The sequence below is a fragment of the Suncus etruscus genome, chromosome 13, assembly GCF_024139225.1.
Source record: "Suncus etruscus isolate mSunEtr1 chromosome 13, mSunEtr1.pri.cur, whole genome shotgun sequence".
Lineage (NCBI taxonomy): Eukaryota > Metazoa > Chordata > Mammalia > Eulipotyphla > Soricidae > Suncus > Suncus etruscus.
In genome coordinates, this window is record NC_064860.1 from 89805082 (window position 1) to 89829020 (window position 23939).

The 23939-nt window shown below is 37.1% G+C and overlaps 1 protein-coding gene across 1 annotated transcript in view; it reads right to left on the reverse strand.

Annotated features, from left to right (window-relative positions):
* MORC1 (MORC family CW-type zinc finger 1) overlaps nucleotides 1-23939 on the reverse strand; it is a 176424-nt gene that overhangs the window by 25596 nt on the left and 126889 nt on the right. The window contains exon 21 of the mRNA XM_049785605.1: nucleotides 411-480. Coding sequence (XP_049641562.1) covers nucleotides 411-480 — 70 coding nt within the window. The remainder of the gene's footprint in view (nucleotides 1-410; nucleotides 481-23939) is intronic.

Here is a 23939-nt window from a genome sequence, read left to right on the forward strand (position 1 = left end):
TAGTGATCAGAAAAGTAGAAAAAGGACTAAATTGTTGCAAATAGTGGAATAACATCATATATTTCAAAGAATATTCTGGAAATTATAGATTTGATAACAGTACTTGGGAAAATTCTATGTAGAATTCAAGATTAGAGGGTTATATCTGTACCCTGTTACTGAACTTGAGGCAGTGTAGATGACATTCTTGAGAAACATTCTTCCCAAGCAAGGAGTGTTCAAAACAAAATTTTGACAAGTCACTCTCTACCCACCTCATTCCACTTCTGGAAACAAATTTGATTTTCTAAAAAAAAAAAATCCAAATTGCCTTCTTTTTGAACTATATATACTATATGAAATATATGTCCTGTTGAAAATAACTCAAACATTATAACAGCTAATCTATGTGAAATGAAATCATTTTTTACCTTTTACCATGAGAGAAGTTTCCTTTTCTTCCTCTTTCAATGAGAGATCAGCTTCATTGTCATCCAAAATCTGAAAGAAGAAAAAAATTCTATTGTAATGCTGTACAAAGTCCTAAGACATATTACTGGGTATAAAAGGATATTGATCATCAGTAACTATATAAATAAGAGAAATCACAACATTGTTAGGTGTATAGTTCATATATTAATTATGAAGGGAGACACTAGGATTTATTATATATTGTTATTTTAACATGCGTCTCAAGAATGCATCTCATTACAGCCAATACATTTACATTAAACATTTCTTTAAATGGATATTTTGCATGTCTAACTATTTGTAGACATGCTTTTAATCCATATTTGATGTAAACTACCTCCAACTAATGAACCACATATCTTATTCACCAGAAGCAACCATGGAGTCTGCTCTGTATCTAAAAAGGAGACCAAAGTACTACCTAAACATCAATGCAATGAAAAATTTAGAGTGGTTGAATTCTGGGACATGAGATCCCAAAGTATAATGGGGAAGATTACTGGAATGGGAAATTCAATTGGAACATTGAAGGTTGTGACATTTTGACAGAATCTCTTTGCAAAGTATTAAATGTGTTGAATTTAAGACTGGAAGGATTAGTGATGCCTGAAAATGAGCAGATGTATGTGATATTTGGAGGGAGAACCTGGAGGGGTGGGAGATTCGTGAGATCCTGTCACCCAGACCAGTCCACAATAATTTGGGAAGTCCTCTTAAAATTCATTTTATAAGACCTCCACAAAATAACTCTACTTTACAAAATATACTTATTGAAAATGGTTGAGAATGAAAAAGGAAAGGAAGGACAGAGTTGAAGAATTAGTTTCCTACCATAGAAAAAAATGAACTCAGAATAGTCTATGTATTTGGTAAATCTCTGATGAGGTGAGAAAACAGTAAAAAACAAAAATGGAATATGCAGAGATAAAGCAAAAGCTCCTATATGCAACTTAATCTATATACCCCTGGCTAACAGTCAGGTTAACTACTCCCATTATCTATTGGAAGACACGAAGCTATTGTTTTTATTTAGTCTTATCGTATATGTACCACCTGCTATTTACTCCCCCTCTAACTGGTTAAACAAATGTGGGATATAGAAGCCATATATATATGTATATATATGTGTGTGTGTATGCATATATACTACTTGGGACATTTGGATACTTATATACATACATGTATATAAATAATAATATGTGATCTATATTATATATAACATATATACATATATTAAAGATATAATAAATATATTTATTAAATACATATGTATATTTATGCCTTCTGGGATCGGAGAAAGTTTCATATATATTTATTTCTAAAATTACATTGTCAGGAAGCAGGTTAAATGGGCATACATGTAGCCTAGCAACAGAAGAACTTTGCCTGTCAATGCTATTTTCTGTTTTACTCAAATCAAGAAGACATAGTTAGGAAAGTAAAAAGTAAAACAAAATCTAAACTACTTTGGTATGTCAAAATATCTTTATACTTAACACTGTAAATACATATATGTCTTAGAATGTTATAAAATGATTTTTTAAAAATTCATTTTACAAAATTGTTTAAAATAATAATAATATTTCTGATGTATCAAAATTTAAAGCTTTTTTCAGATTATCTTGATAAGGAAGAAAATTTATACACCCATTATTTTTAACTTTGGACTAGATATGTTTATCATATAGAGAGTACTTAAATAATATTCCCTAGCAGTAAATAGCAAACTCCAGTTAAACTTATATACATCTTGCAAAAACATGCCTTTTATTATAACTATTTTACTATTATTCATGATGATTCTGATCAGGATATGTTCCTTTTCTTGGTAACTTCTTATGATAATAAACAAATAAAATGGAAATACTAATCATCAGCAAAAATGATGCCATTCTCCCCGGAAAAGAATATTGTTAGTTGTGTTATTAGTATACCTTCATAAAATTAGCTTTTTCATATCATTCTTAAGTTCTTAAATTAAGTTCAGCCTTGTTAGGACTATTTCCATAAGAATCAGACCTACTTTCTTACCCCAAGAAAGGTATGAAGGGGAAAAGAGAGCTTTACCATCTCTAGTATGTGAGAAACTTCCTTTCTTTTATTTTTTTTCTTTATTGTATTTTCTTTATTCTTTATATTAAAAGAACAAATATTTAAAGTATTTTGGATAAATAATTCATAGGCTTTAACATCTCTCTAAAATAAAATTGTGCAAGTAGCTTAATTCATAGGATGGCCTCTTCAATTGCAACAGTACTTATAACTTTGAATTTTTTCATGCTATAACAAAATATGTAATTTTCTTTTCTATGAAACCGTTTGCATATTTTAATACAACTGACACATTTCTTTCACTTACATGTCTTCATTTAATTATATAAATGTTCTCCAGTCACTTTGGCTTAGCTGTATTTCATACTTGGCAGTATGGGGATATCTCTTTCCTATGATTTTACCTCTGTCTTGAAACTGATAACACCTCCCACACAGTAAATGAGATTATAGTTAAGTCTTAACATGGTGTTTAAGACACCTTAATTAAATTTATGTTAATAATGAGCAGAATGGGATTTGCCAGTTCTCCAAAGAATGCACAGATCAGCATAATAACACAGTCAGCACTGTAAAAGAGCTACTTTAAGAGGATAAATAGATCATATAAAAACTGGGGAAAAGAAAAGAAAATAACACAGTAAGAGGTGTAGCATTAACTTTAACTTGATTGTTGGTAAGAAAACTTAAGAACTAAATGCTATTTACTCTATCTGGTTTCTCGTTTTTATTTTGTCCTTCCATCTCCACCACAACCATTCACTATCATCAAGGACATTCAAGACCCATAATGTCTACCAACCCTATAAATATTTTTATACCAATTCAACTGTCTCCACTCTTTTTACTTTCCTATAGACAAAATTGTTTGAGGCTTTTTCTTTTTATTCATTAATTTATTTTAAAAAATGAGTTCTAAGTATGGCCCAGGGTTCTCATGGTAAAGAATATATAATAAAGGTATGGTAACTATACAAGATGGAGAGATATGGTAAGTAGAAGGTTAAAAATATGTATCATAAAGAATATGGTCAGGAATAATCCTGCCATCATATAACATATATCTTCTTAGGAAGGATAGAGAAAAATTAAAGACAGATATGAGATTTAATATCACAGAACCTAAATTTGGGCAGAAAAGACATAGTAGAAAAAAAAGCATATCAATTCTCTCAGAATTTGAGGCCAGTTGTCCCTCGAACTTTCACTGTTCTCATTTCACACACTCCATTCTTTTTCATGGCTATTAGTTTTGCAAATATACTAGGCACAAACCTCCCTAAAAGCCTTTGAATTGTGGAAAGACAGTACAGTGGATGTGTCATTTGCCTTGCACATGCCTGACCTATCCCTGAGTCTATCTCTGACATCCCCTATGGCCCACCAAGCACCACCAGGAGTAACTCCTGAGTGCAGAGCCATGATACTTGAGCATCACTAGGTGTGCATCACCCCTAAAAAAAATAAACCCACATTTGACTTGATCAGAAAAACATTTGTTTTCTAAACTGCTTTTCTGATTTCCTTAAATATCCCCTTAGTCAACAATTCTCAGCCATTCTATGTAAAACTGCCTCTTATTCTAAGTTAGCTGGATCTACCTGTAGTTTTCTTAACAAAAGTCCACATTCCTGTAGGATACTGATTTATAGTCTACAAATACAGTTGTAATAAAAATATTTTCTTCAAAATTTTTGTAAGAGGGGCTGGAGAGATAGCACAGCGGTAAGATGCTTGTCTTGCACTCGGCCAACACAGGACGAACCTCAGTTTGAGTCCCAGCATCCCATACAGTCCCCTTAACAAAGAACATGGAGTAATGCCTAAGCCTTAATGGGTGTGACCCAAATATAAACAACAACAACAACAAAATTTTTGTAAGAATTATACATACATATGTATATATATATATATATATACACATATATTCATGTTTCCACATCAGATCTTTGCCCATGCAGTTTGGGGATATCTCTTTCATATAATTTTACCTCAGTCTTGAAACTGATAACACTTGTAATACAAAAATAATTCTATTTTTCTTACTTTTTAAAATGGGTACCACTACTTAGAAAATTCCAAAATATTTATTTTAGTACAATACAATGTTTTATTTTTCTGAAAAAATTTAAATACATTACAACTTATTAATACTATTATGAATCAGCAGTCACCTTACATATATGGCACAGAGAAGGCCAGTATTCTGTAGTAGAATTGACTCTTGCCATGATACTTCAAACCACAATTAAAAACTAGGGACTATCCGCCTCCGAATTAGAGGGGGAAATAAGGGAGGTACCAAGACTAAACAAGTGTAAGACCACTAAGTAGTAAGCTAGGCACAGAGGGGACCACTCATTCTAGCAGCCCGGGGGGTGAGAGAGGAGGATATGGGAGGTAGGACGGGAATGGAGGTAGAGGGAGGACAATTTGGTGATGGGAATTCCCCTGATTTTATGTTAATATGTACCTAAAATATTATTGTCAATGATATGTAAGCCACTATGATTAAAATAAAAATTATATTAAAAAACTAGGGACTATCTACCAAAGCAAATCCAACTCTACAATGTATTAATAAATACACATATTTTACTAAAGATAATGTTAATGATGGAGGAAATACTTACTTATGGGCAGGATCAATGTAGAAATACCATTTGGGTTAAGAGAGAAATTCTACTCAATGGACAGAAGCACAGATATTGTCTAAAGAAACCCAAGCTCAATCCTTGTATTAGATTCAGTTCCCTGAGCATCATCAGAACAATCTCAGAACATCAAGCTAAGAGTAGCCCCTAAGCATTATCGGGTGTGATCACAACCAAAAATTAATAAGTATATGAACTTGCCACTAAATATGAGAGGATGACTTCATAGACTGTACTATATCTTTTGCATGAGGGATCCCAGTTCAATCTCTAGAACTGCATTATGTCCCATTTACCACAAGATGTGAGATCCACATTAAAATAAAGAAGAATTAATATTACTATTAAATGAATTTAAAAATAAATGAGACCTCAAACTAAAAACCCTCTTTAAGCAAAAGAAACCTCTCAAAACCAAAAGACATGCTACTCAGTGAGAAAAGATACTTGCATCCTGTGGGCCTACAAAGATAATGCTCAGGGGCTACTCTGAGCTTGATGTTCTGAGTTTTTTATTTTTAGTTTTAGGACTTCTTTGTGTACATAAAACTGAAAAATAAAAACCAAGGAACTAAGAGAAATTATCAGAAAGACACGTCTTTTAATACAGCATACAGATGGCCATTAGGTAACGACACATGGTTAATCATCTATTTTTATATAAATAAAAACAACAACAAAACATGACCTTAATAATTACTATTATTCAGAAGACAAGTAATAAGTATCAGAAAAAGGGTGCAGGGATGGAATCCATTGTCACTGTTGGGGAGAATGTAAACTAGAAAACAGTGTAAATATTCCTTTAAAAATTAAACAGAAATTGGGCCCTGAGAGATAGCATAGCGACGTTTGCCTTGCAAGCAGCCAATCCAACCAAAGGTGGTTGGTTCGAATCCCATCCCGGTGTCCCATATGGTCCCCAGTGCCTGCCAGGAGCTATTTCTGAGCAAACAGCCAGGAGTAACCCCTGAGCACCTTCGGGTGTGGCCCAAAAACAAAAACAAAAACAAAATTAAACAGAAATTACATGATTCAGTTATCCTTCTGGGTATTTATTTCCAAAATGAAAGGCCACATTTCAAAGAGATATATAGATTCCCAAGTTTCTTGAATCATTTTATACATTGACAAGAACAGGAGACAGCAGTTCGATTCAGTGTCCATTGATTGACAAACACATAAGGATAGCATGTGATATGTACACAATGAAGTAGTAACATCCTATAAAAAATATTTCTTCCCTTTTTCCTTTCCTCTCTTAAATTGATATATTCATAGCCTCTCGAAGGACTTCTCTTGTTTCTTTCTTGTTTGATTTTTACCCCCCCCCCGTTTTTTTCTTTTTTCTTCCCTCCAAACAGAACCATATAACTTGAACCATCTTGTTCTGCCTCGCAAATTGAGGGGAAAATAATGGAAGGTACTAAGACCAAACAGGTATGTATGAACATTGAATAGAAATAAAAAATGATCATACTTAAACACCAAATCCAAAGCCAACAGAATCGAAACCCAATTTACAACAAGCTAGACACACTTCTACTAGCAGCCCGGGGGTCAAAGAAGGGGGATATAGGATGCATTCTGGGAACGGGGTGGAGGGAGGACAACACTGGTGGTGGGAATGCCCTGATTCAATGTCACTATGTACCTAAAATATTACTGTGAAAGAATTGTAATCCACTTTGGTCAAAATAAAAATTATTTAATTAAATAAAAAATATCTTTCCATTTGTATCAGCAGTAATGGATCTAAAAGCTTTTATACTAAATAAAATATTCCAAAGAATAAAAAATAACTATTTTCAATCATATGTTATATATACAGATAATAAAGAGATAAACTAAATAGAATAACAATATTTTGTACTATAAGACCCACTAATGATTACCTGATGGAAAAAGGAAAAGCTAAAATGAGAGCAGGAGAATAAATCAAGATATGGTAACTTTCTTTTCTTTAAATAATGTTTTATTTAAACACCTTGATTAGAAACATAATTGTGGTTAGATTTCTGTCATATAAAGAACACCCCCATCACCAGTGCAACATTCCAATCACCAATGTCCCAAATCTCTCTCCTCCCCACCCCACCCCTGCCAGTACTCTAGACAGGCTTTCCATTTCCCTCATACATTCTCATTGTTAGGATAGTTCTCAATGTAGTTATATGTTAACTTTCAGTGATGCATACCTGGAATTAATATAATATTAAAACATCATAATAGTTAAATTCTAAAAATTTGAAAACGAATGATATACACAAACATACTGAGTTTGGAGGTTGAAAGCACAGGGTATTAGAGTTCTTGTGGCGGGGAGATGGGCATACTGGTAATGAGGCTGGTGTTGGAATTATGTGCATAAAAATCAATCATTAACAATCTAGTACAGCAGATAATCTTCATAGAATAATGTTACTATCTACTATACCCAAAATGTTACCTTAGTTTCTTTGAGATTGAAAGCCGCTGGAAGGACTCTGCCCATTTTTAGCTTATTTGATTTTTTTACCCCATTTTATTGCTTTTCTTTCCTTCAAACAAAACCACATAGCTCTAACTATCTAGTTCCACATCACAAAGAGAGGGGGAAACAAGGGAGGGTACCAGGACCAAACAGATATATGATTACCAGTAGTAAGCTAGACACAGAGAGGACCACTTACTCTAGCAGCTCGGGGGGTGATGGTGGGGGATATGGGTTGCAGGAAGGGAATGGAGGTGGAGGGAGGACAAATTTGGTGATGGGAATTCCTCTGATTCAATGTTAATATGTACCTAAAATACTACTGTGAAAGATATATAAGCCAATATGGTCAAAATAAAAATTAAAAAAAGTGTCACCTTAGTTTCTAATTATTTGTAACAAACTTTTAAACATAAAATTATCTTTAGGCATATTTATCTTCATCTCTCTAAAGAAGAAAAGAATACCAAAGTCAACACAAATAACATGAGACAGTTTTGAATTTGAAATTGGGCCATGCGTTAGGGCAGAAGTACTACAATGACACAATGTTTATCATTTTGAAAACTTTATTTTTCACTTTCTTGCTTTTCTTGAGGAAGAAGTCTATATTTAATTTTTTTACATATCCTTCAAATCTAATTAATAGCAGTATAAAATACATCAAAATTTTAACTAGAGCAATGCTGCTCATGGTTCATACTACACTATTATTATTATCTTTATTATTTATTATCTAAGTTCATTTAAGTTGTACTTATACAGTTTTCCTTTTGGTGAGGGTCTGGATCATATTGTTTCTGGTTCAAACAAAAGTTTGTTTGATCAATGACACTGTGAAAAGTGGCACAATTTTTCCTTCAAAGCCCTCAAGGCAACTCTGCTTTGTAGTTTATAGAAACAAGAGTTGGGTCTGCCCATAACATTTATGATAAATTGTTGACAGCAATGGAAATATCTCTAGCCATTAAAACTGAGGAATGATCAATAATCTGAAGTCATATTATTATAGTTTCCTATTTAAAAAAAAACAAGTTATTAGGAAAAAATAAAATTGCATGTTATCAGGATGAATACAGCTGGGTTATAGATTGTTTTGCAAATTATTTGCTCTTCTTGCCTGATTTTGGGTTACTGGATCAATTCACTCACATTGTTAATATTGAACTCAAAAGAGAGCTCTTGAAGTTATTCTTAGGTTAGCTTGATATTGGACAACATAGCACCACAAAGTCTATATGATAGAAACTCACTGTTTTCTTTAGATGTTCCTCAGTCTTTATAAATATCAAGAGGTCCTGTCAATGATCTGAGGAATTCTGAGTGGCATGTTTATCCCTTTTCCCTTTCCAGAGCTAGAATCAACCTCATTTTTTTTTTTTTTTGCTATTTGCTTTGTTTGGAGGCCTCACCTGAGGGTGTTCAGGGGTTACTCTTGGTTCTGCACTCAGAAAAGGCTCCTGGCCAGTTCATGGGACCATATGGGATGCTGGGAATTGAACCTGGGCTGGACCCGAGTTCAGCCACGTGAAGGCAAATGCCCTACTGTTGTGCTATGCTCCAGCCCCTGGAATCAACCTCTTTTGAAAGATGCCTCCAAGAGTTAATTAGGTGTAACTGGTAGAACTCAATTCGGTTCTAAGATTGAAAAACAATTCACTCATTCCTTGATTCAAATATTTGCCTAGGGCCTCTGTGCTGTACTGTGCTGTATAAGTTAGACACTGAATATCGCATTATGTTTTTCATAGCCAAAACAAGAGTTTCCATTGCCAAACTCTTAAAATGCATCTGTCAATGGTTATTATCATGTTTTGAAAAAGTAGCTGCAGGTTTGGAAAATGAATTCATCTGCCAACGTTCTTGAGGTCAGCAAGCCAAACAACAACAACAACAACAACAACAACTAAACTAGAGAACCAAGAGAAGAAAAGAGGGATCAAAATCAGTCCAGTCAAAAAAGCAGAATGGATTATCTTTAGTAAGTAGGCATGTAAAACCTAACATTATATCAACTACACCATACATAAATATTATTTTGTTGTCTTAGCAATTTGTATTTTATCACTGACACTCAAATCAGTAACTGAAAGATGATTACTTTAAAACATAGAAAACAACCAACACCAGTCAGTATTTAGGGAGAAAGTAGATGCCGTTTCACATTAGAATCAGAACATTTGCATAATGTCACTTTGGAATGTGTGCTGTTCCAAGATAAAAGCAAGCTCAATGTGTAATCACAGACTGCTTTTATCTAACTCAAGTCCCAGAAAATTATTCCATTTTTACTTAATTTTATTATCTCTGTGTTGCTGAATTGCAAGACTTCCTTCCAATTGATTATTTGCTTTCCCAACCATTTGCTAGGATGAGCAACCTGATGTTCCTGGTCACCTTTTAGAACTGACCTCCTCATATGTTAAACCTGTTGAGTGGCTGCTTGTATCTCACATGATTGAATAATTTGAGTCTGCTTCACTTTCTGAGAGATGTTTGGTGATCGAGTCCTCTTCGTGTTTTAAAACTTTTAAGCTTATGTTAAGCATAATGTAATGGCAAGCTGATCAGATGGAATTTTTACCAGCACTTCCAATATCAAAACATTCTGGTACTATGTTGATATATACCTAATATGACATATTTTTTGGCCTGGGAAAAAGTTAAACTTCCAGTTTATCACATTGCAGTGGATAGTTTTTAATTGACTATGGATTAATAATTGCATAATTACAACAGTATCACACCTACTATTCCAGGAAAGAGGGACTATAGCAATAAGTAGATAAATGCTGACTCTGAAACTTGTATAAATCTAAATGCTGAGTGTAAGTTACTGAAGTATTGTATCCATACCCTCAGATCTTCCCATCTGAAACTATATAGAACTGGTTGGTTAAATCAATTGGATAAGAAGATAGATGCTGATAGTGTTTATAGTGACTAGTGATTGAGAAACTAGAAGCTGGTGTTGAATACTTAAAATTTCAAGGTAACCCAAGTACACAGCTGACCTGGGCTCAGTCTCTGGCATCCTATATAGTCCTCTGAGTACATACCACTAGGAGAGTTTCTTGAGTACAGGGCTAAGAGTATCCCCTGAGCCAGGTATGGCCCCAAACCCAATCAACTAATTAATAAAAGTCTTTTGGGGCCAGGCGGTGGCGCAAGAGGTAAGGTGCCTGCCTTGCCTGCGCTAGCCTCGGACGGACCGCGGTTCGATCCCCCGGCGTCCCATATGGTCCCCCAAGCCAGGAGCAACTTCTGAGCGCATAGCCAGGAGTAACCCCTGAGCGTTACCGGGTGTGGCCCAAAAAAAAAAAAAAACCAAAAAAAAAAAAAGTCTTTTAAAAAAATATTTCAAGGTCCTTTATTTGTTGACTTATTTATGAATGCTGGCTTAGACATATGACCCAGAGTCCTTCTTTTGGGTATATATCCCCAAGACAGAAAAACATTTATCTAGGCTGGGCCTGGTGGGGTCAGCTCTGGAGGGCACCAAGCCTTCACCTCCGCCGCCCATGCCCAAGGCTTCGAGGGCAGAAGCTGGGTGCGAGGAACCCGCTGCAACCTTTCTCAGAGGCCCGTTTCAGATTGCTCTGCTGTATTCCATGGCCTCCTCCAAAAGATGCTACCTGACTTATCTCCACACTTGCATGCTGAAGAGTACAACATCTTGATAAACTTGCTTAAGGAATATCACAAAAATTACATGGAAAAGAGGATCAATAACAGGGAGCACGGTAATACGAGATGAAAGAGACTAATCCAGAGAAAACTGAGAAATAAAGTATATTTTCATTGGCTGCCTTGGCAGAGAGAAGACCTAAAGAGTCTGGGTTGACCGCTGAAAGAATCCTCACTCATTAGGTCTCCAGTGTCCTTTGAGTGGGAAGGAACCCATAGAAACCAGCCACGGAAATACCCAGAGAAACCTGGATTCTGACAGTATTGGCAGAGCCTTTAGCCTCTCCTCTAGCAGCTTTCTCCCTTCTCACAGTCCTCCCTCCCCTCCTTACCTAATGATCCCTCAATAAAACAACCAATTAAAAACACATTTATCTAAAAGAACGTATGCACAATGTTATTCATTGCAGCACTCTGTACAACAGCTAAGACTTGGAATCAAATAGATGATCAACAACATAAGAGTGGATTATGAAGATGTGGTACGTGCACACAATGGAATACTGTTGTGTATGTAAATATTTTATGGGATTATTATGTTACTGACCCTACCCTGATTGGTGATTGTGCCCTACCCTAGGCATTCTGCTCCCACCCTAGAGTGGTACCTGATTTTGCTTCCACCATTGGGTGGTATCTGATCCCACCATTGGTTGGTACCTAATTCTTGGGGATAAAAACAAGGGTCTGTGGAAGGCGAGAGGCTTTTTGCTGGAACTAAGGCTGAGACTTTGGACTTCAGTCTTGTCCACTGAATAAAGGTAATATTTCCAAAAGCCTGACTGTCTGCGAGCTGTTTACCCACCGCTTCGCCTCAGAACTGCCGGCTGAACAAGGTGGCAGATGCGTGCTCCGAGCTGGAGGGGAAGACCTCATCCTCCATCCCTCCATCAGTCAACCTCTTCAGGGGCTGACTTGCAACAGAATACTACATAGTGGTAAGAAATAATACGATCATGCAGTCTGCAGCAACATAGATGAAACTGTAAGCTATCATGTTAAATGAAGTAAGCCAGAAGAACAATAAATACAGAATGATATCACTTATATGTGGTATTTAGAATAACTATGTGAAGAAATGCCTCGAATACTCTTGGCCCCAGTGTATAGCAAAAAGAAGGAAAGAAACTGAGTGGTAGCAGAGAAATACAAAAAAGGATGGGGGCCAGGGGCCAAGCAGTCTCAGGTGCATTTGGTATTGCTAAAAAAGGACAGAGCTAAATATCCAAGCCAAAGGCAACAACAATGGAATCAAGAGATCCAAACTTCAACCATCTAAACTTAAAATGGCCTGTTATAATGGCAGGCTGAAGGGTAGAGGGAGGTATGGGGAACATATGTGGAGGGAGGTGGAAATTTGTAGTGGGATTTTACCTAATTCATTGCATGTCTGAAAACCAACTATGAAGGGCAATAATTCACAATGGTTTCAATAAATTTTGGGGGTTTTTTTGGGCCACACCCAGTGACACTCAGGGGTTACTTCTGGCTATGGGCTAAGAAATTGTTCCTGGCTTGGGGGGACCATATTCGCTGGGAGATCGAACCACTATCTGACCTGAATCGGCTGCATGCAAGGCAAACTCCCTATCTCTGTGCTATCACTCTAGTCCCTTAATAAAATAATTTTTAAAAAGTACACTTTCATCTAAACAAAAAATTTGAAAGTAACATTTCTTCTTAATGTGTTCCTAAATTAATTACTTTTTATCATTTATAAAATGAGGATTAAAATAGTACTAACACTAAAATCATTACAAGGATCAGAGAAGATGACATGTGAAGAATATGTAAATTATATGAGGCCACATATAAAGAAGAAAAGAAATAATGCCACTAAAGATGTGTGCACACACAGTGAGAAATTTCTGAAAAAAAAATAGTTTTTTGTATCAGAGACCAATAAAGCAATTTCTTGTTACTGTGAAATGGGGGAAAGGAAATGAAAAAATAATGAAAAAACATTTGCTACGACATTGTCAATGAATTGACTAGGATACTATCTAGGGCATTTTGAAGAGGATTAAGATGTTCTTAGAAAAGAATCATATTATTCTCATGACAGGATTTTAATCTCAAAAAGAATTCCTAAAATTGAAGCTGAATCACTGTTGGGGATTTCCACTGCTCCAAAAGTTTTTACCAAGAACACTTTAAAACTAAAAGGCCAGTGCTGACTAAAATGCCAGATATTCTAATATAATATTCTATATAATATATGTATTATATATACAATATATATTCTAATATAATGCCAGATATTTCTAATATAAGAAAATGAGGAGGAAAACCATGGATGTAATACTAACAAAGTGTCTGATCAGAAGTACCTAGAAATTTGGAAAATAAATCTCAAACCACATAAATGATTTGGGACCATATTACAAGTAATACACAAGAGAGAACAAGACTCAAATATTCAAAATTACTTAGAAAATAGGATTATCTCACTAAGAACAGAAGACACCAATAAACATTGATTTTAAATAACAAGGACAGGAGAGATACCGTAGTGGTTAAAAACCTTGCCTTGCGAGCAGCCTATGCTGGTCCTATCCCCAGCACCATGTGGTCTTTGAAGTACTACTGGGAGCAATCCCTGGGCCCTCAAATACCAAAAGTGTGGCCCAATATTCCCTTATCCCCAAAAAAGCTTCAACCAGACATTGAAGAACAAGAGAAAGTATGACGTTCAATAGCAAATCAGGAGAAAGCAATTAGGAAAACAAATGGTTAAAACACTGTCAAGCCACTATCTCCTCAACGAGGTGACAGAGGAAAATAAGACTGAAAATTACCCAGTGGTGGTCAGATTCAATATAAATCTGAGAGAATGGGGTCGGAGCAGTGGTGCAGCAATAGGGCGTCTGCATTGCACACAGTTGACCTAGGACAGACTGCAGTTCTATCCCCTGGTCTCCAAATGGGCCCCCAATCCAGAAGTGATTTTTGAGTGTATAGCCAGGAGTAACCCCTGAGCATCACTGAGGTAGCCCAAAAAACAAACAACAAACATACAAATCTGACAGGATGTCATAAGGTCTAGAGTCAGTCTAGAAATTACATAACTGCCAGCGCAAGTACCAGAGTAAAGTAGGCCCAAAACTCAGAAGAGGGATATATAGTGTCTGATATGAAAAGTATCCTTTCAAAAAGCAGACTGACAGGTAATGATAATTACCTGTAAATAAGAGGAAGGATATATGATTATAATGGAGTCATTTTTCCTACAACATGTGAATAATACACTCACAAGATAACAGTTAGGACAGGGAAAAGATACTGTGCTACATAACTCATCTGGCAAAGCATTCATGTTTAAGATCTATAAAGCACTTTTAAAACTTAAAAAGGAATTTAAAACCATTGTATCAAAAATGGGGAGAAGAAATCAACAGAAACTTCCTTTAAGAAGACATAAACATGGCTAGTAGATATATCAAAAATGTTCTGTGTCACTAACCATCAGAAATGCAAGTCAAAACAGAAAAAATGAGATTATCACAGTGATATGTGAGCACAGCAAAAGGAACAAAAAAATAAACAATGTTGGCAGTGATCTTCAGAAAAAGGAACCTTCAGGCACTGCTAGTGGAAATATTGACTGGTTTAGCCATTTTGGATTACAAAAGATATTTCTCAAAAAAATAGATTTGAGCTTCCATATGATCCAGCAATTGTACTTCTAGGCATCTACCCAAGGGCCAAAAGACTATCCAGAAAAGATATAGAAAATAAAAGGCATAGTGTGCCTATATACCGTGAGCCTGAAGCACTAGTCACAATAAACAAAATCTGGAAACACCCTAAGTATATAATAATAATAGATGACTATATAAGAAAGCAGATTCATGGACTCAGAGCAATGGTACATTAGCTAGAGTGTTTGCTCTGCACACAGCTGAATTGGGTTAGAACCTGGTACCCTATATATTCCTTGAGCATCACCAGGATTAATTATTGAGTGCAGACACTCAAGAGTAACCCATAGAACCAGTGAGTGTTACCCAAAAAACAAAAAACTAAGGATTCTTATTTACAGTGAATAATTCTAATGCCATAAGAAACTATGGAGTCTTATTTGTAAATACAGTGAACACAATTTAGTTATAAGAAAATATGAAATAATGCAATTTATTGCTATCTAAATGGAACTGGGGAGTTTCAGGGAGAACGAATTAAATCCAAAAGAGATTAAGAATTATGTGAGATTAAAAGTGATGTCTTTTTTAGTCAAAACACACTCTTCACAAGAAACAAAAGAAGGTACAATAAAAAAAAGGGGGGGTGGAGCAATGGCACAGAGGTAAGGTATTTCCTTTGCACTCAGCTGACCTAGGATGGATGACGGTTCTATCCCCAGTGTCCCATATGGTCCCCCAAACAAAGAGCAAATTCTGAGCGCATAGCCAGGAGTAACCCCTGAGCATCACCAGGTGTGGCTCAAAAACCAAAAATAAAAAAAAGGTACAATGATATTGCTAGAACTGTCTCATCTTTTCTACAATATATCCAGTTCTCAATATGGGTCAAAATGATGGGGGGGGCATTCCTCTATGGTTTTCTTTTACATCTGACACAAATTAAAACATATTCTGCTGTAGGTTGCATTGTATAGGTCAGTTTTTCTTTTTTTTTTTTTTATGCCCTACTGCTGTGCTATCATTCCTGTCTAACACTGCTTTTTCTTTATTCTTTGTGATGTGTTCCAGTCTCACTGATATGAATGGATATCTCATTATTGTTTTGATTTGTATTTCCTGATAAAGAGAATTTTTCTTATACCTATTGGCTATCTGTATGTCTTATTTGAGGAAGTTTCTGTTTATCTCTCCTCTGCATTTTTTTTAACACCACCCATCACCAGTGCAACATTCCCATCACCAATGTCCCAAGTCTCCCTCCTCCCCACCCGACCCCCGCCTGTACTCTAAACAGGTTCTCAATTTCCCTCATACATTCTCATTATTAGGAAAGTTCAAAATGTAGTTATTTATCCAACTAAACTCATCACTCTTTGTGATGAGCTTCCTGAGGTGAGCTGGAACTTCCAGCTCTTTTCTCTTTTGTGTCTGAAAGTTATTATTGCAAGAATGTCTTTCATTTTTCTTAAAACCCATAAATGTGTGAGACCATTCTGCGTTTTTCTCTCTCTCTCTGACTTATTTCACTCAGCATAATAGATTCCGTGTACATCCATGTATAGGAAAATTTCATGACTTCATCTCTCCTGACAGCTGCATAATATTCCATTGTCTATATCTACCACAGTTTCTTTAGCCATTCGTCTGTTGAAGGGCATCTTGGTTGTTTCCAGAGTCTTGCTATGGTAAATAGTGCTGCAATGAATATAGGTGTAAGGAAGGGGTTTTTGTATTGTATTTTTGTGTTCCTAGGGTATATTCCTAGGAGTGGTATAGCTGGATCGTATGGGAGCTCGATTTCCAGTTTTTGGAGGAATCTCCATATCGCTTTCCATAAAGGTTGAACTAGACGGCATTCCCACCAGCAGTGGATAAGAGTTCCTTTCTCCCCACATCCCCGCCAACACTGTTTATTCTCATTCTTTGTGATGTGTGCCATTCTCTGTGGTGTGAGGTGGTATCTCATCGTTGTTTTGATTTGCATCTCCCTGATGATTAGTGATGTGGAGCACTTTTTCATGTATCTTTTGGCCATCTGTATTTCTTCTTTGTCAAAGTGTCTGTTCATTTCTTCTCCCCATTTTTTGATGGGATTAGATGTTTTTTTCTTGTAAAGTTCTGTCAGTGCCTTGTATATTTTGGAGATTAGCCCCTTATCTGATGGGTATTGGGTGAATAGTTTCTCCCACTCAGTGGGTGGCTCTTGTATCTTGGGCACTATTTCCTTTGAGGTGCAGAAGCTTCTCAGCTTAATATATTCCCATCTGTTAATTTCTGCTTTCACTTGCTTGGAGAGTGCAGTTTCTTCCTTGAAGATGCCTTTAGCCTCAATGTCCTGGAGTGTTTTACCTATGTATTGTTCTATATATCTTATGGTTTTGGGGCTGATATCGAGGTCTTTAATCCATTTGGATTTTACCTTCGTACATGATGTTAGCTGGGGGTCTAAGTTCAATTTTTTGCAAGTGGCTACCCAGTTTTGCCAACACCACTTGTTGAAGAGGCTTTCTTTGTTCCATTTAGGATTTTTTGCTCCTTTATCAAAAATTAGATGATTGTATGTCTGGGGAACATTCTCTGAGTATTCAAGCTTATTCCACTGATCTGAGGGCCTGTCTTTATTCAAATACCATGCTGTTTTGATAACTATTGCTTTGTAGTAAAGTTTAAAGTTGGGGAAAGTAATTCCTCCCATATTCTTTTTCCCAATGATTGCTTTAGCTATTCGAGGGTGTTTATTGTTCCAAATAAATTCAAAAGTGCCTGGTCCACTTCTTTGAAGAATGTCATGGGTATCTTTAGGGGGATCGCATTAAATCTGTACAGTGCATTGGGGAGTATTGCATTTTAATGATGTTAATCCTGCCAATCCATGAGCAGGGTATATGCTTCCATTTCCGCGTGTCCTCTCTTATTTCTTGGAGCAGAGTTTTATAGTTTTCCTTGTATAGGTCCTTCACATTTTTAGTCAAGTTGATTCCAAGATATTTGAGTTTGTGTGACACTATAGTGAATGGAGTTGTTTTTCTTAATGTCCATTTCTTCCTTATTAGTATTGGTGTATAGAAAGGCCATTGATTTTTGTGTGTTAATTTTGTAGCCTGCCACCTTGCTATATGAGTCTATTGTTTCTAGAAGCTTTTTGATAGAGTCTTTGGGGTTTTCTAAGTAGAGTATCATGTCATCTGCAAACAGTGAGAGCTTGACTTCTTCCTTTCCTATCTGGATTCCCTTGATATCCTTTTCTTGCCTAATCGCTATAGCGAGTACTTCCAGTGCTATGTTGAATAGGAGTGGTGAGAGAGGACAGCCTTGTCTTGTGCCAAAATTTAGAGGAAAGGCTTTCAGTTTTTCTCCATTGAGGACAATATTTGCCTCTGGCTTGTGGTAGATGGCCTTAACTATATTGAGAAAGGTTCCTTCCATTCCCATCTGGCTGAGAGTTTTGATCAAGAATGGGTGTTGGACCTTGTCAAATGCTTTCTCTGCATCTATTGATATGATCATGTGATTTTTATTTTTCTTGCTGTTGATGTTGTGTATGATGTTGATAGATTTACGGATGTTAAACCAGCCTTGCATTCCTGGAATGAAACCTACTTGATCGTAGTGGATGATCTTCTTAATAAGGCATTGAATCCTATTTGCCAGGATTTTGTTGAAGATCTTTGCATCTGCATTCATCAGCGATATTGGTCTGTAATTTTCTTTTTTTGTAGCATCTCTGTCTGGTTTAGGTATCAAGGTAATGTTGGCTTCATAAAAGCTATTTGGAAGTTTTCCTGTTTTTTCAATTTCATGAAAGAGTCTTGCCAGGATTGGTAGTAGTTCCTCTTGAAAGGTTTGAAAGAATTCATTAGTAAATCCATCTGGGCCTGGGCTTTTGTTTTTGGGCAGACATTTGATTACTTTCTTAATTTCCTCAATAGTAATGGGTGTGTTTAGATATGCTACATCCTCTTCATTCAATCGTGGAAGATTATAAAATTCCAAAAATTTATCCATTTCTTTCAGGTTTTCATTTTTAGTGGCATAGAGTTTCTCAAAGTAGTTTCTGATTACCCTTTGAATCTCTACCATATCAGTAGTGATCTCTCCTTTTTCATTCCTAATACGAGTTATGAAGTTTCTCTCTCTTTCTTTCTTTGTTAGTTTTGCCAGTGGTCTATCAATCTTGTTTATTTTTTCAAAAAACCAACTTCTGCTTTCGTTGATCTTTTGGATGGTTTTTCTGGTTTCCACTTCATTGATTTCTGCTCTCAGCTTTGTTATTTCCTTCTGCCTCCCTATTTTTGGATCCTTTTGTTGAGCACTTTCTAATTCTATGAGCTGCGTCATTAAGCTATCAGGTATGCCCCTTCTTCTTTCCTGATGTGTGCTTGCAAAGCTATAAATTTTCCTCTCAGTACTGCTTTTGCTGTGTCCCATAGGTTCTGTTAATTTGTGTCTCCATTGTCATTTGTTTTCAGGAAGGTTTTGATTTCCTTTTTGATTTCATCTCGGACCCACTGATTATTCAGTATGAGGCTATTTAACTTCCAGGTGTTAAAATTTTTCTTCTGTGTCCCTTTGTAGTTTATAAATAATTTCAGGGCTTTGTGGTCAGCAAAGGCAGCCTGCAAAATTTCTATCCTCTTGATATTATGGAGATATGTTTTGTGTGCTAACATGTAGTCTATCCTAGAGAATGTCCCATGTACATTAGAGAAAAATGTGTATCCAGGCTTCTGGGGGTGGAGTGTCCTATATATATCTACTAGGCCTCTTTCTTCCATTTCTCTCCTCAGGTCTAGTATATTCTTGTTGGGTTTCAGTCTGGTTGACCTGTCTAGTGTTGACAATGCCGTGTTGAGGTCTCCCACAATTATTGTGTTGTTATTGATATTATTTTTCAGATTTGTCAACAGTTGTATTAAATATTTTGCTGGCCCCTCATTCGGTGCATATATGTTTAGGAGGGTGATTTCTTCCTGCTGTACATATCCCTTGATTAATACAAAATGTCCATCTTTGTCCCTTACAACTTTCCTAAGTATAAAGTTTGCATCATCTGATATTAATATGGCCACTCCTGCTTTTTTTTGGTGTTGTTTGCTTGGATGATTTTCCTCCAGCCTTTTATTTTGAGTCTATGTTTGTTCTGACTATTCAGGTGCGTTTCTTGTAGGCAGCAGAAGGTTGGATTGAGTTTTTTGATCCATTTAACCACTCTGTGTCTCTTAACTGGTGCATTTAGTCCATTGACATTGAGAGAAGAATTGTCCTGGGAGTTAGTGCCATCTTTATATTAAAGTTTGGTGTGTCTGTTGGTAAGCCTTGTCTTAAAGTATGCCGTTCAGTTTTTCTTTTAAGAATGGTTTTGAGTCTGTGAAGTTTTTGAGCTGTTGTTTGTCTGTGAACTATGTATTGTTCCTTCAAACCTGAAAGTGAGTTTTGCTGGGTGCAGTATTCTAGGCGAAGCATTTATTTCATTGAGTTTTGTCACTATGTCCACCACTGCCTTCTGGCCTTGAGTGTTTCTGGTGACAGGTCTGCAGTAAATCTCAAGGATGTTCCTTAAATGTAATTTCTCTTTTCGATCTTGCTGCTTTCAGAATTCTGTCTCTATCTATGGGATTCGTCATTGTGACTAGGATGTGTCTTGGGGTGTTTTTTTCTGGGGTCTCTTTTAGTTGGCACTCTTCGGGCATGCAGGATTTGATCACATGTATTCATTATCTCTGGTAGTTTCTCTTTAATGATGTTCTTGACTGTTGATTCTTCCCGGAGATTTTCTTCCTGAGTCTCTGGGACTCCAATGATTCTTAAGTTGTTTCTGTTGAGCTTATCATAAACTTCTATTATCATCTGTTCCCATTCTTTGAGTAATTTTTCCATTGTTTGATCATTTGCTTTGAGGCTTTTTTCCAATTTCTTCTGCTGTATGTAATTGTTATGTATCTCATCTTCCAGTGTACTGATTCTATCCTCAGCTGCTGTTAACCTGTGGGAAATCTCAAACATGTTTTTCTTCAATTCATCTACTGAGTTTCTCAGACCTGTTATTTGATCTGAAATTTCCGTTTGGAGTTTTCTCATTTCTATCTTCATATTCTCCTGATTCTTTTTAGTTTTCTCTTCTATACTTTGTTGAGTTCTTTGAACATGTTCCATATTGCAACTCTAAACTCCTTATCTGAGAGACTGACTAGGTGGTTGATCATGTTCAAGTCATCAGAGTTGCCATCTTCATTCTCTATGTCTGGCACTGGCCCGTGTTGTTTCCCCATTGTCACACTAGTACTGCGTGTTTTTCTACGTGTTGTGATTGTATTCATTGGCTAAATGCTGTGCACCGTCGCGAAGGGGAGCGGAGCAACCGTACTCCTCTGGCTTCTCCCTTTCTGGGCGTGTCGACTCACCTCCACGGAAGGCTCACAGGAAGGCAGGCTGGCAGATGGGCCGCACCCAGGATGAAATCAGGCCAAAAATGCAGGACAGCAAAGTAGAGAGGCAGAAGGGTGCTGGCATCTGAGATCCAGCGAAGTTCAGTGGCTCCTCCCTTTCTGGGCGTGTCGACTCACCTCCACGGAAGGCTCACGGGAAGGCAGACTCCCCGGAAAGTTCACAGGAAGGCAGGCTGGCTGATGAGCCGCACCAAGGGTGAAATCAGGCCGAAAATGCAGGACAGCAGAGTAGAGAGGCAGAAGGGTGCTGGCATCTGAGATCCAGCGAAGTTCAGTGCAGGTCAGTTTTTCAAATAAGCTAAAAATTCATGCTGTAAAGGGTACCACTCATCAAAAAAAAGAATGATGTCTTCTGGGGCCGTAGCGGTGGTGCAGAGGTAGGGATTATGCCTTGCACGTGGCTAACCTAGGATGAACCCTGGCATCCCATATGGTCCCCCAAGCCAGGAGAAAGTTCTGAGCACATAGCCAGGAGTAACCCCTGAGTGCCACCTGGTGCCTCCCCCAAAACAAAACAAAAGATGTCTTTTCAACAATGAGGTACCACCTGACACCAGTGAGGATGGCTCACATCAAAAATAATGGGAACAATCTATGTTGGCAGGGATGTGGTATGAAAGGCACTCTCATCCACTGCTGGTGGGAATGCCCCCTAGTCCAACCCCTATGAAGAACAGTCTGGAGAGTGCTCAAGGAACTCAGAATCGAGCTGCCATTTGACCCAGCAATTGCTCTTCTAGGTATCTACCCCCAAGTCAGAAGGACATTCATCCCAAAATATGTGTGCATCCCACTATTTATCACAGCACTCAGTATAATAGCCAAGTCTTGGAACCAACCTCGATGTCCAACAACAGATGAATGGATCATTATGATGTGGTATCTATACACAATGGAATACTACATAGCAGTCAGAAATGATTCAGTCACAGACTTTGCAGCAACGTGGATGGACCTAGAACATATTATATTAAATGAAGTAAGCCAGAAGATGAAAGATAGACACAGAATGATAGCACTATTCTGAAGCACCTAGAAACTACACCATATATACAACTAATATTCAAAGATCAAATAACAGAATTTAACAGGGTAGAAACTCCAAACACTGTACATCACACATATATTGGGCAGAAGAGCCCAAAACACATGAAAGAAGAACAACATAAACTTTTGACCACACATTATACCATAAAGAAACCAGAAACAGCAGAAGCAGCAGCGTAGAGAGAACCGGCATGTAATCAGCCTGTTACTACAAAGGCCCATAATAATCTCTTAGGGATCTTATATAAGATTACAGGTAAAGAATACCACGGGAAATCAATGACTCCAATGGAAGTATTTCAAAATAATAGGTGTTAATGCCTTAAGCTTACTATATTTAAAGTAACCTCCCAGCTTTTCTGTCCACAGGCGAACTTGGATACAAAGGATGGACAACCTAAGATGGCATCTCGGATCTAAGCCACACGAGATACCATACCCAGGTTGCGTTACAAAATTGTCTCAATAAAACTCTTTAACATACCCTTTATCTCTAGGTTATACCTTCTTTTAGGACCTGAAGCATGTGACCAGCCAGACCACCGAAGCAGCATCTGTGACCTACAGACTTATACTACGGGGCCTACTCATTGAACATATTCAACCAAAATAACATGCCCACATTCTTCTCTCCTCTCTTCTTACTACTACTACTACTACTACTACTACTACTACTACTACTACTCCTTCTTCTTCTTCTTCTTCCTCCTCCTCCTCCTTCTTCTTCCTCCTTTTTCTTCTTCTTCCTTCTTCTTCCTTCTTCTTCCTTCTTCTTCTTCCTCTTCTTCCTCCTTCTCCTTCCTCCTTCTTCTTCCTCCTCCTCCTCTTCCTCCTCCTCCTCCTCCTCCTCCTCCTTCTTCTTCTTCTTCTTCTTCTTCTTCTTCTTCTTTCTTTTTCTTCTTCTATTTAATATTATTTTCTGCTTTCTTCCTTTCTGCCCCTTCCATATACTTTCCTTTTTCCCCCTTCTAGGAATCCAACTATCCCTTCACCCCTCAATCCCATCCAGATTTTCCACTTTATTAAAACTCTTCACCCTCAGTTCTTAATCTATTAGGCATCAAGACTGACCTTCTACCCCAATGAACCAGTACCCAGCACCCAAGTGAACAGACATCCACTCAAACCCACACCTGGCCCCCGGCAGGAAAAGACAACCAACACTCCTGCTGACTCATGCTGTGTGGCCCTCCCTACCAACTCTTCCTAACGTGGACTGTTGCTGGATACCAGACTTAGCCCTAAAAGGACTCCGAATGCAAGAACTCTACCCAAGACCCCCCTGCTGCAAATCTTTTACCAATCTCAAGAAGGGCAAGGTGTGCGATGAAAAGGCACCTGGGAACCCACACCCCACAAAAAAAAAATCTCAAAAGACAATGGAGGAAACTTATACTTCCATCACAAGTATAAAAACCTGTATAACACTACCTCTTTATTTTTTATTTTATTTTACTTAAAATCATTTTTTACTATACATATGTGA